Genomic DNA, 13,958 nt, shown 5'->3' with positions numbered 1-13,958 from the left:
GCCCTCCTCTTTCACACCTTCTACTGTCATGTAAATCCAGGAGGAACAACCCCGATGAGTTTCAACACAGATACTGAAAGACTTTTTTCATCCAGGAGCACTACCTCATCTCATTGGTTCTCCAACCTTATGCAGAGGTAGAAAGCACTAATTTTTTGTCCAAAGCTTTATTTTCCCAGGGATGTTTGTTTTGGTTTTTTGGGGGTTTTTTTGTTTGGTTTTTTTTTTTTTTTGTCCTGAGGGATAAAAGACTCAAAACACTTTCATAACAGAGCAAAGCTGCTCGAATATTTCCACTTATGCCCTACCTTGCTTACCAATTTATACTGATCACAAATTTTATATTGCCCATTTAAGCATGTTTAAACCACAAATAAGGCACATTTTAAAGTCAACAAAGCAAATCTTGTTGAAGCTGTGAATTCTCAGTATGGGATACTCATAGAGTACCCTCATTCATATATTTATTTCTGTCCTTCTCAGTAAAGTTTCCTCTCTCTAACAAACTCATAATGAAACAGTAGGCATACTGCTTCTATTTGTTCCCCCCTTCATTTAGCATCCCAGGAAGCTGGGTGAATAGGAGACCGTACTTAATTTCATCCTGGCAGCCTGTAAGGATAATCCTATTGAATTTTATAATCCTCTTTCTGCAATGTCAAACTTTAGCATGTATGTATCATATGGACCAAAAAGACTGCTAAAATTCACTTTTCTTTACCCTTTTATGAAAAATTGTTGGTGACTCTGTTTTCTAATGCTTACCACCGGCATAAAAGAGTTGTAATTGTCTCAAGTTTCTTTTGGAAAGCATCTGGTGTGGAAGTTACTCAATACGGATGTGTAAATGCAAGGGTCACTGAGGTGGGGAGGAAGGGGCACTACATTTAGCTGACAAAAGGCTGGGTATTTAACCCATTTCAGCTTGCACGTGGGTACTGTATGATTCAGGATGTGTAATGGGATAGCTGCATTCCAGCTTGATCGAAGCAAGAAGTCTATTTAAGTCTCAGAGCCTTACAGGAGGAGCTCACATCCTGTAATAGCACAGCTTCCCAGGGCAATGTATGAAGCCCAAAGGCATGAGTTGTTCTGACCACCTGCTCCCAGAGGCGGACAAAAGCAGGGATTCTCACAAAAGCAAAACTTCAGCTTGCATGTCCACCACACAGCAAAGAGACTCATTACCCACACCACATGCAAACAGCCTATTCATCATCAACCCATCAGATCCTATGCCAGGAAAGGAGTTCCAGCGGGTTAAATATTGCACTGCCACTGAAAGTTGTGCAACCAAAAGGAAGAAGTTCAGTACAGCTTTCCAAAACTTTTTGAACTGTCCAAAAATTCAAGTATACTTGCCATATCAGGCACTACTCTCATTGCAGGAATCACAAGGAAGTGTAACAATATCTTCACTGGGATTTTTCCCATAAAAAAATGTTGAAACACTATGGTTAAAATCCCTGTCTAGGAAGAAAGATGTCAAAACACAGATTCAGCCTTTTCTTAGGCTGAATCCTATCCCCAAAAGTGATTGTGTGCAGAATTGTAGGAAAACATAAACTTCTTAAAGAATTTTATTACTATTATTCATTCCAATTTCATTCTGCTTGTTCTGAGGCAAGCTACAAAGTTACACTGTCTTCAATGGAGAGGTACAAAATAATAATTCCAGTCTTCTAGAAGCTCTAGTGTCCTGAATGGAAGGGACATGTGAAATTAGAATATCCTAAGAAGTCTAAATATTTTTAATCCATCATGTGTCATTCAATTACTAGTAGTTAATAACACTAATCTTCAAAACTAATCTTCACAGACTTTGTGTCAGAAGTAAAAAAAGCCATGTGTTTCCTGTAGAGCTGCTTCAGGCTTTTTTCAAATCTTACTGAAGCGCTATACAACCCTTCCATTGGCCAGTAAAGGTACATACATTTTTCACATTCTTATTCACTTGTTTTATTGTAAAAGTAGGACATTACAATTAGAAATATTAATGGAAACACTGTCCTCCAGTGATACCTGGCACATTTCTGCATGGCACAGAACAACTGTCATCCATCCTTTTGATGATGCTGGCAGCATTGCTTTGGATAGGGCTATTTAAGTGAAGTACTAGTCTATAAACTATCAATCATTTAAAAACCTGCTTGTCACTGGCAATGAGGCCTAATAAAAGCACCACACACTTCTGTAGAGAGCTCTTCCCTGGACTGGAGATATGCTAAGACTTGTTCCAACACAAGTCACTGTGAAAATGCACATTACTTTTAATTGCAAATTGTATTTTACACAGATTCATCAGAACTATAAATATGCTATTGCCTGATTCACTTTCTTATGATCCACTGAAAATCAGATGAACTTCAAAATTTCTCTCCAGTAAATTAACCCAAATGTAAATGTTGTCTTCTTAAGTAGAGCTCCAGAGATGTTCTTAAGACAACCTGCAAGAAGATGAGATGAACAGCACAGCAGCAAGAAGCTGCATTGCTCTGTCCATTCTCTGTGTCTACATTTGCTCCTGTTTGCACTTCCTGAAAGTCCAAACATGCTCCACTGCTTTAGAAATTAAAAAACCATTCAGATCCTTTCTCGGCCTAAACAGAAATAGCTGTTATCTATTTATTGCAGACTGCTTCAGTGGAAAGAAGAAGAAACTTAGGGGAAATCCCTGCCTGTCAGTACACAGCCATAGAGTACTATCGAAGGAATTAATTCCCGAGAAAAACTTGCAGTCATACTTCTCTTTTTGAAATTAAATGAATAGGGGATAAAGCACATATTTGCCACATTTACAGCACTCTGTGGTAAAATCAGTGAGACTATTTCAGCTTTCATTCTAGAAATACCATATATATATATATATATATATATATATATATATGTATGTATGTATGTATCACCAGCCACAAATAAAACTGTCCAATAACCTTTGACACAAGTTTTTTCTTATTTCAAATATTATATCAGGACACAAGCAAATAACCATTTGAAGAAACAACACAAGCAAACAAGAAGAAACAACCATTTAAATAATTAATGGTCCAGCTCTTCAATTCATCGCTTTCAGAAGAACAGTCTCAGTGGCATCAGCTGGACAGTTTACATCCTGGTATTTGGCTAGCCATGAACAACAAGTAGGCAGTCGGCATACAGATGGGAGAATCCTTGAAAACCTCTCCTTATTCATTTTCCCAGAGCACCAGTGCAGAATCCCAAAATGTACTCAAAGTAAATCTCACTGAGCTTCAAAGAGATGTAAGCATCTACAAGTGTTTTACCAAGGAGTTGGAGAGGACTGTCACCACTGATCGTGTGAGCTCTGAGATTGCACCAAGGTCACCATGATGAAGTTTCTACACAGCCCATGCATATCTCAAATCTTTAGATTCATTAGAAAATAACCACTGAGTTATGTTTTGTTTGTCAAGATTAAGCGGCTGAATGAAGACACTTCTGAATGCTTGCAGTCAGAATTTGTTAAGTAATTATCTATGAGTACAGCTTTCATTTCTCACTTGTATTTTCTCATTACTTTCATGATGCAATAGGAGCCCCATTATTATTACCCCATCATACATACCCCTTCTTGATGAGCAGCTTAAAAAAAAAAACAAAACACTATTGAAGCTCTCAAGAACTGTGAAATAATATAGGGAAGCTTTAATGTCATCCTGTATGCTAGATGCTTTACACAAATGCAACCAGTGAAATATTGAAAAAGCATCTAAATTTCAGCTTCAGAGGGTAAAGTCCTTGACATCTGCACCAATATTCTTCTTTCTGTGTACATAAGTGGATTACTACCACAGACCTTTTTTTTCCCTATTTCCTGAATATCACTCACATGTGAGGTCTCTGTGCCTTGAGAAACTGGAACTGATACTAGCATCCTATGTGGATGGTACAACAATTTCACCTAAGGCCTCTCTTTAATTTATTGAAGATGCAGTATCTTTTGACAAAACTAGATTCTACAGCAACAGCCATACATCTGTAATGCCAGGTATGACCTTTCCCTGCATATGCTGGCCAAACCACTACACTCCTTCACCCTTTCTCCTGCACGGCATAATCACTGTTGTCTCTCAGACTACAGCTAATTTTTTTGGTCAGTAAAAACACTGACTAAAAGGCAATTTATGAAGAGAAGAAGGGTGTATTCTAAGCTGCATATTAGCCCACATTTGACTTTCCAAAGTGTACGCAGCTTACTAAACCTAACCCAAGGTCTGCAAGGCTTCGAAATGAGAGTGTATCTAAAACATGCATATTTTCTCTGAAATGTCTTTATATTTAAAACGAACAAAATAAATTCTAATTCCGGTAACTACAATAAAATATTTTTGGGGACAAGTTTCAATGTTATTTTACATGTTAATAAAAGCAAATGTAGCTTGAAATATGGCTTGGCTCTATTGCAGGTCCAGGCCTAGATGAAACATGGTGGAATATCCAACGCATGTTAGGATGTTTTTTCAATACTCTTGGAAACTCAGCAACTTACGTATGTAATAGAGCCCAAGCAATGACTGAATAAAGAATGACAAATAGCTTAGGATTTGTTATGACAACTTTGACATAATAGCACTGTGCAATTTTTTTAAACTACGCCTGACACAGCAACACTCTTAGGAAGAACAGCTGCTTAACTATTTCACTACAAACAGGACAGTGCAGTTGAGGATCATGACAACACCAGTCAATATCAACAACAGTTGACAATTTTATTTGAGATACACAGAATACTTTATGTTTCAGCTGCAGTTTTCTAGATGGAGAACATGATCTGGGCACATGCACACTTAGATGGCCAAAGACTTTGGAGTAAGCTGGTACTCCTAGTAAAGTCCAACAGAATCAAAAATTACTAATGGGGCCCTCTAAAGACTGGGATCTAGCCAAAAAAAATGAATCAATTTATATAATAAATCAGAGGTGTTTCAGACATGTAATGATGTACACGGCTTTTGAGTAGACACAATAAAAAGGTGATGATTATTTCCTCCAATTTCTTTACAAATATTTTCTCACCTAATTTTACCCAAACACAATGTAAAAGGAAGTAAAACTCTCAAAATAAGAAGGAGCACAGAAGTCAAATGCCTTAAATTAACACAAAACTCTTTCACCCAATTGTTTTCAAACCACCATCAATTGACTTTCAACATTTTTCTCCGCAATTAATTCTACTACCTTGCTTCGGAAAATCTGACAAAATATCAATAATTAGATGCCAACCACATAGAGTTGTGTGAAACTTGGCGGTTTCACTTTGCAGAAGAGCGGGCAAATATTTTATTTGGTGTCAATCCACCATTTTCAGTTTGTGTTGATTTTTGAATAAGTTCAAACAGGCAAATGAATAAGCAGTCAGAATTTCCACATTTTACCTGTTTTTTCTTCATGGCCATACAAATAAAAAGGTGTATCTTCATGAATCAGCAGTGGAGCAAGTTAGATGTTCAAATTCAGAAAGAAATACAAGAAAAAATCTATCATGCGGTTATGGTGATTTACATCCAAACCCCAGGATTATGAGGATATCAACCCTCTCCAACAACATTACTCTTTCTATTCTAAATTCTACTAAGTGCTGCAAGAATGTGCATTTATTATGCTACATAAATGCCCCAAATGAGAATAACATTAGCAATAATTGGGGTTTTTTAAGATCCTGCCAGCATTCTATACCATCACAGGTAAACTTTTTTTTCTTTCTACACTTTCCACCCACCTGCAAGTACCTTAGGATTGCAGCTCTTTGGATCATCACTGCTGTTGTCAGTGTACCCAATTCAGCTCTTTATCTAGCAAAAGTCATGATTGATGCAACAGAAATAATAGCTGGGGGATCTTGTTTTAAATAAGAGAAGTATGCCACAGAAGTAATAACAATTGAAAAGGTCTGACTGTATTAAGGTTTCTGCTGAGAACATACTCATTGCAATCTTCTATGGAGGAGTTAAAAGGAAAGAAGTCCCAAATTCAAGTAACTACAGGTACCACATGTGAGAAGCTGTGAAATAGAGAAAAAAGGCCAAAGATGTGAAAGCAAAGAAATAACAAAAAGGAGAAAGGAGATATTGGTCAAATACGGCTAGAAATAGAAAAGACAGAACAGTTTGAAAACTGAGCTGCAGAAGGAAGATAATTCAAATGAGGGAAATAACTTTAGAATACGAGATGAGAATGAAGAACAAATAGATTACAGATGGACTGCAGGAAAGATGATGAGACGGAGAAAATAAAGGAGAGAGAGCATGGAGGTATCTAATTACAGAACTCATTGAAAGCAAGATAAAATCACAGATGGAGATAAGAAAAGTTTAAGAAAGGATGGTGTAAGAAGTGGAAATCCTCAACCAGAAAGGTATGTATCTGGAACAGGATATATAATGTCACCACTGTACAGGCTAAAGGCATAATCAGGACTTGAGAAATGTTTTGAGAAGAGTAGGAATAGGAAAAATGTTAAAAAATGAGGTTAGGTACAGAGGTAGGACCCAAGATGCTACCAAGAAAGAAAGAAGACCTTGGGAAAGTAATGGGAATGAAAACCAATAGATGAAGCAGGGACTTGGATGGAGACGTGGGTGCTAGGCCAGGTGCATGCAAGGTCATCTTACCAGTCCACCACAGGTACTGAAGGAGGCGAAGGAGCCTGGGTAGCGGAGGACAGTGCCGCTGTAGTAACAAGCTCTCTCAGGTTGCGACTGTGTGGCACTAGGTGGACTTTTGCCCTCACCCCCGAGCCGCTCTTCCACAGCAAAGCCAGGAGCCAGGAAACGGCTGTCCCTCTTGAGCAGAAGGTATAGTTCCCGAGCAAAAGCTGGGATCCTCAGCAGCACTTCATCTCCATCCTCTGCTGGAGGTGGTGGTGGGGGGGATGGTGGTGTTGGCAACTGAGAGGCAGCACCAGATCCCTGGGAAAGGGGGGACCAGTGGTAAAACTCCTGAGACTCATAGTCATCCTCAGTGTCCTCTTCCTCTGCTGCCTCCCTTACAGCTTGCGCCTGCCCATCCACTGAGGAGGAGACTGAACGCACCTCTCGGGAGCTGCCAGCCACTGGGCTGGGTGTGACTGGGGCACTGAAAGTGCTGCTTCGGTTCCCACTACTGGGGTCAACGTTGCAACCCCCACCACCACCACTGCCACCTGTTGGCTCCTGCTGGCCCGGGCTCCACAGTGCAGGGAAGACAATCTCCCACTCTTCAGTCTCTTCTGAAGCATGGAGACCTGTGGGAAATGCGGCAGATGCTTTAAATGAGTGGAGCACCAAACAGCATCCAGTGCCTGCTAAAACCCTTCCCCTTTGCCCACCACAAGATGGTCCTTCTGACTCCTAGAGCAACAAGCATGCCACACAAAATACAGCCAGGTTCATTTGTTCCTTTCATCCTGTCCTCACACACAGCAGAGGGGCCAGCTGCTAGATGGGTCTGTTCTGTTGATGCATCTGGAACACACGAAGGTTCTGCAGAACACAGAGAAAGCTAGACCCCAAGATGGGCAGAAGTCGTGTTTGTACCAGTAGCTGGGGATGTCTTTCCTTTTGATCACCACCTCCATGCAAGGAAAGTTGCATAAACCCTTCATCATTTAGACAAAGCAACAACTTTTTCATATAGCTAAAAAAAAAAAGCTGGGGAAAACCTGAAGAAATTTGAAAATTTCAGTCTTCTTCTCAGTATGCTGTGCAAGACCCATTATGTCTCCCAAACTTCGGCCAAATATATACACATACGCACCATGTCTGCGCATACAAGTAGCAGTAGCATGCACATGCTGTATGATGATCATTCTTATAATGCAACTGAATTAGGCTCACTAACTACTGATGTCTGCATATCCCAAACACTGTACATCACAATACAACCAAAGTCCAGCATGCCAGCATTATGTTTACAAAGATCTGAGTACACACAACCTCCACCAGCCTGAGACAGGAAACAGTCAGACAGTTTTATTTACACATTCATCGCACACTCTAAGAACAGCACAGCCAGGAGAGATGACAGGGCTTCTTGTGGAAATCAGGTCTCGCACAGAGCAGCGCTGCGCAGTGCACTCTCACAGCCAAGGCGCGCATTATCTCATCACCCATCGCTTACGGGGGCTGGGCGCGGATAACAATGGCCAGGTACCGCCACCGGCAGCCGGCGGGGCGCGGAGGCCGCCCCGGGCTCGGCCCGTCCCGCGAAAGGCGCGCACTTACCTGCGCCGAGCCCGCTTGACAGCACGCACAGCTGGTAGAACACGCAGCAGACGCGGCTCAGGCGCATCCTTCCTCCCACCGCCATCGGCTCCGCGCCCGCGGGACGCCGGCTGGAAAGACACGCAGGGCCGTGCCGAGTCGTGCCGGGCCGAGCGGGGAGTGCCGTGGGGCGCAGCCACCTGGGCGCCCGCGAAGAAACTCGGGAGAGCGCGAGTAGGCGTCCCGGCGGGGCGGGCAGGCAGCACCGGCGGCGCGGGATGCGCAGCGCACGGCGGCCGGGCGTGTGCGTGTGTGTGTGTGTGTGTGTGTGTGTGTGCGTCTCTGTCTGTCTGTGTGTGCGTGTCCGTGTGTGTGCGTGTCTGTGTGTGCGCGGGCGGGCGGGCAGGCAGCAGCGCGGCCCGTGCGCGCACACAGCGCCCGGCGGCGGGCGGGCAGCTGCGCCCCGGCGGCAGCGACCGCGCTGCCCCCGCCCGCCGCTCGCCCCCACGGGGCGGGACACAGCGCCGGGCCCCGTCCCGTCCGGCCCCGCCCCGCCCCGCCCGGGCGGGCACCCGCCGCGGCCCCCCTTCCTTCGCCCCGCCACAGCCCCGCCGCCGGGCCGCGGGCAGGCGCCCGGGCGGGTCCGCCGGCAGCCGAGCCCCGGCCGCTGTGCCGGGAGATGGAGCTTCGCGCCCCGCCCGCCCCTGCCGTCCGTGAGGGGCGCGCGTCGCGTGCGCCCCGGCTGCAGGAAGGGCTCCCCTCATCCCCGTCGCCAGCAAGGCGCTCAGAGGAGCCTTTGCCTAAATTCTGGGAACAGCAGACACTGACTGCTTTTGCCTAGTTTTGTGTAATTTGATTCTAAACTCCTTTTGCCCCCACAACGGAGCTCTCCATGGAAACCCATCACTTTCCACCCCGGCCCTTGTCAGCAGAGGAACGAGTAAATGAGGAGCTGAGCAAAAAGCTTTAGCTGCACATCTAGCATCAGCATGAACTGCAATAGCCACAGGTAAACACGTCCCTCTAAAAGTCCGATTTTGTCATATCTTCCGCTGCTTTACCTACTGTTGATGGTGTCAAAGGTGATTGCTGTGCCTTAGGGGAAGGCAGAGCAATCCAGTGCGGTGAGGAAAGCCATCTGTGCCGTTAAGGGGAAGCTAAGAAGTTGCAAGAATTCTTTCTAGAAGTTAGTTGTGTAAAATGAAAGGCAAAACATACAAACAAACAAAAATCACGTGTTACAGCTCCAAATAAAAAACACGTTTAGACTCCACAGAAGCCAAATGCAGCTAGCTTTTGGTCTCTGCTCTGCTCCATACCTGCTTGAAACGTATGCTGCATGGATAGGTATTCTCAGCCTACTCCAAATAGTATTTTTTTTATTAGTTGTTTCATTTTATAGGGGAAGAAGGTTATCATACCAGGTTGTCTTTTTGTCTTTTCTTTTTTTTTTTTTTTTTTTGCGTTTGAGCCAACTAACACCGAGCAAAATCAGAGGGACTCAGTGAAAACAAGATGAATTGATTAGGAAGAGGGGAGCTTTTTATGGCTGCAAACTGGTATTTGCCTGATAATTAGGTGACCTTAAAATGCATTTGAAGGGAAGCTTTGTTTTCCAAATAAATAAAACAGATGTACTAATTTACAGTGGAATTAGTTAATTGGCCAAATCCTGCAGCCTTTTCATAGCCACAACTATCCTTACAACTGATCAGGAAGTATTGCAAAATGTGGTTTATAAGCTCCTGTGAAAATACTAGATAGAAATTCTGATTTTATTTTTGTTATAGCAAATCAGAATGTACAGTCAAGATGCAAAAATGCACAGAGAGGACCTTTACTCTGTGTACAGTTACATCACAAAATACTCTAAGGGATAACAAGGGGGAATAAGGTAAAAAAGATAAGGCATGTGAATGTGCTTACTTTAAAACTGTGAATTGCTGTGACTGGTTCCAATCTGCTGAAGTTGTTAGTCCCTTTGAGCAAAATTCTGCTTCTCTTGTTCACATGTATAATCTTACTAAAAAGACACAAAACACTGGTTTTGACAATAAGGTAAGGAGAATTTGGCCTCTTCAACACAAACTGCAAAGGATAAATACATTTTAAAAATTGCCAGTTGAGAAAGACTTTAATATGTTTGACTTCATCACCAGCCAAAGAAAAAAGAACATTTCCAGTAGTTCTCCACATATGAATACAGGGCAAGCTAAAATCAACATGGAGCTGCAACAAATTTCTTCAGTTCATTTTATGTTTTGTTTTTATCGTTTCAATAGTTAAAGTAAAAATATAGGGGGAAGTTCTCTATGTTTAAGTTTGGAGAAAATGCGCTATAAAATAGAGCCCCTACTGGTGTTCATTAGTTTTAACAGAGAGTCTGGTCATAGGTTAATGCTGGTCGATGATATTGTAGCCCACCACATGCTAACTGTAGTCACTGTGCGACTAGTGCAGGGAAGCCTATGTCTAAGAGAATTAGAATTAAAGGAACAAAACAATTATTTCATACCGCAGTTAGTTTACAGAGAGAATAATATTGTATCCATCTGTACTCTACAGAACACTGCTTTCTTAGTCACAAAGCCATTCCAACTCTGCAAAATAGTTTTTACCAAAGATGTGGTACAGGAGACGTTATTAACTATGCATTTGTAAAATTGGAAGAAATAGTATCTTCAAACTTGATACAAAGCAAAATGAAAATAAAAATTGTTTGCTCCAGTAAATTCTTAAAACTGCATCACCCATCTGAAAGGTCAAAGCCTTTTGGCATTTCACGAGATTTGTGCAGAATCACAAATGTAAAGCATGTGTTAATTTGTAAAATACAACAATGATTCAGACCATTTCATTGACATGAGAAAAAAAATCACAGAAAATGAAGTAAAGAATCTGTTCTTGTCAGTCCTTCCTGACTGGGATAAATCAACCCAATTTTGTTGAAATCAACATAAATTTGGCAATTTCCTTTTGTTTAGTCCTCCCTGACGTTAAATTTATAAAACTCTGCCATCACTCCCTTAAGGACTGTCAGGGCAAGGATTCTCCCAGGCTGACTCTGTGTTTCTTCAGTATGCCAAGATCACTCATGATCACTGATAACAAAATATAGACATCTCAAGCCATCTTTTGAAGACATCAATATGATTCTTCAACTCTCACACCCCTCATTCCATGGTTTCATCTGAATCTGTGTTGCAGATTCAAGGGCCAAAAGCAAGGGCCAAATCCCTGTTTCCCCCAGACCCTCATTTCATTTACTATATGTTAGGAGTGATTTATTTCTGAGGATTAAGGTAAGTATAGACAGATCATTCTATTGAATTCAAAATATCAGCTTCTAACAATATAAACACCAGCATCAGTCAGAGACTCTCCTTGGTTTGTTTTTTTCTCCTTACTTAATAATTTAACTGTAAAAGCTCATAGAAGATTATGCATAAAAAAGGGTTTTAAGATTACCTCAGCTTTGCATTATATACAAGATTTCCTCCAGTCATTGTTACCAAAAAACCACAGAACTTTAGTCCTCAACACAAAGATATAGTTATTAATTATTTTTGCATATGCTTTATATGTAACTATTGAACTATGATACCATTTATTTTTTTTAAAATCCTTAAGCATATTTGTTTCAGATTTTTACAACTTAAGAAAATATTCTGGATGGATGGAAGAAATCAATTCTGTTCTGAATGGCGCTTACTACATTAAGGCCACATATCATATGTCCACTGAGATTAGAAACAGAAACTCACATCTTCCTGTTTCTGGGGTGCTTTGCAAATGTTATCTCAGTCTAAATAAACTTGTTTCAAAGAAGATTGAACAAAATATCTTCTGATGCAAAAGATACATGTGAACCAATGCTGCAAATTTTCTCTACCTAAACATGAATGAAAAGAAGTTTTTTCCCTTTTAGAAAATGTTGTATTCCCTACCTCTTCAACTGAACGGTGAATGTCCACTGTCTGCTAGCTCACAAACTCTGAACATTTAGTCTGTAATTCTATACTGTTATTCTATACTGTTACTGTTATAAGCTCAACATGAAGGTTTATTTAAAAGGTATGTATTTAAGCACACTTCAAAAAACTTCTCTTTTGCAGCTCTTACTGCAAAGCAAATCTTAGGGTTACATCTGAACTCAGTAGTACAATCAGATGACTTGCTGAGTAAGATATGTGTCAAACTGTTGTGAGCTTAATACCTCTACTTGTTTAAAGTACATCAACTTTGAAAGGGCAAAGTTAAGCCCATAGCAACTCAATGTCATTATGCCACACCACTACTGCTTATGATTCAGTTGAATTTAGTAAATTCAATTGAAGAAAAATTCACTCCCAAGTTGTTGCCTTGTGAGTTACTTCTCAAAGTCATATTGATCAATTTGTGAATAGTATTAGCTAAAAATATGCTGTCAACACACTATTTACCCTATTTATTTAGAATGCTTCACCAAGTCACTACTTAATTAGAATGGGCTTTCACAGCTCTTTTATTATATCCTTTTATTTTAGTGATTTCTTTTTCAAAAAAAATTGCTTTGCAATTATTTACATTTTGACAGAAAGCTCAGTCTGTACAATGCGAGGTAGTAAAGTACTCTACTCAAGCTGAAACCACTTTAAAGACAACAAGGCACTCTGTGTGAACCTGAGTTCCACACAACTTCCCAAGCTAAAATTTTCCCTCAAAGTGGAGCTTCTTCAGATTTCTTAACTCAATCATCTAACAAGCTAATATGTCACCTGATCAATTATGGTAAACAGGCTATCTCAGAATGATCAACAAATAGTTCCCATTTTTGGAACATCTTCAAGGGGCAAGGCTTCAAATTTGAAACCTGCAAGTCATCTCTTGAAGAAAAGAAATTGCTAATTTTTAAGAATCACAGAATCATTTAGGTTGAAAAAGACCTCTGAGATCATCAAACCTTTGCCTTTGGAGAGTGTAGAAAAGATGCTGTAACAGCTGATACTTATGGAGAATAATTCACATTGTTGATTAACATTGTATGGTTCTTCTTGACAATTACTTTTAAAATAATACAATAATCCTCTTTTAGAATGCATCTACAAAACAAAAATAGTTTAGAACTGTAGCATAATTTACAAATGTATATGAGCACATGTAAACATTAACTACTGAAAAAAATTAAATATAGAAAATACCCTAAAAAGAGCTTAATGGACACAAATTTTCAGAGTGGAGGAAAGTCTTTCCCCAAAATAAAGATAATTAAACTTAACTCCTCTTCCAAACTGTAGGGATATGTTAGAAGAGCAAAGAAATTTTTCATCACCAAAAATGGTGGACCAAATGCTTCCTGTAGGAAAATTATCTCATTGGTAGCATTGGTATTCTAAAAAAATAAACAACAACAAAAAAAAACCCCAACAACAAAACCAAAAACACATAAAACCTCTACTAATTCATATCAGAAACAAAATCAGGAAATTTGACCAGGTGACTTCATGATCTCTCTGCCCACACTTCTCCCTACATTTAAAGGAGGTGGGGACAGCAGGCAGAAATACAAACCTTATAAGTAAAGAAAAATTTTGTTAGGAACTGCAAGCCTCTGGGACTGGGTACAAAACTGAGCATTTATAATAAAATCAGAATCATTGGCAAGTACATTAGTTTTTTTAGTGAATGTTAGGTCTGCTATGTTTAAATTAGTAAGTTTAAAATATTCGATAAGCCACCTATCGAAGCCCTACAAATCAAACAGTCTGTTTCAGAATT

General features: G+C 40.5%; 1 protein-coding gene across 2 annotated transcripts in view; it reads right to left on the bottom strand.

The window, feature by feature from the left end:
• ADAMTS19 (ADAM metallopeptidase with thrombospondin type 1 motif 19) overlaps window positions 1-8,525 on the bottom strand; it is a 130,237-nt gene extending 121,712 nt beyond the window's left edge. For both annotated transcript variants that reach the window (XM_038125015.1, XM_038125016.1), the window contains exons 1-2: window positions 8,223-8,525; window positions 6,633-7,243 (exon numbers count right to left, since the gene is read on the bottom strand). In XM_038125015.1, coding sequence (XP_037980943.1) covers window positions 6,633-7,243; window positions 8,223-8,307 — 696 coding nt within the window. In that variant the 5' untranslated portion in view covers window positions 8,308-8,525. The remainder of the gene's footprint in view (window positions 1-6,632; window positions 7,244-8,222) is intronic.
• Between the last annotated feature and the right edge of the window lie 5,433 nt (window positions 8,526-13,958).

The sequence above is a fragment of the Motacilla alba genome, chromosome Z, assembly GCF_015832195.1.
Source record: "Motacilla alba alba isolate MOTALB_02 chromosome Z, Motacilla_alba_V1.0_pri, whole genome shotgun sequence".
Taxonomy (NCBI): Eukaryota; Metazoa; Chordata; class Aves; order Passeriformes; family Motacillidae; genus Motacilla; species Motacilla alba.
This window is presented reverse-complemented; position numbering and strand designations above follow the sequence as displayed.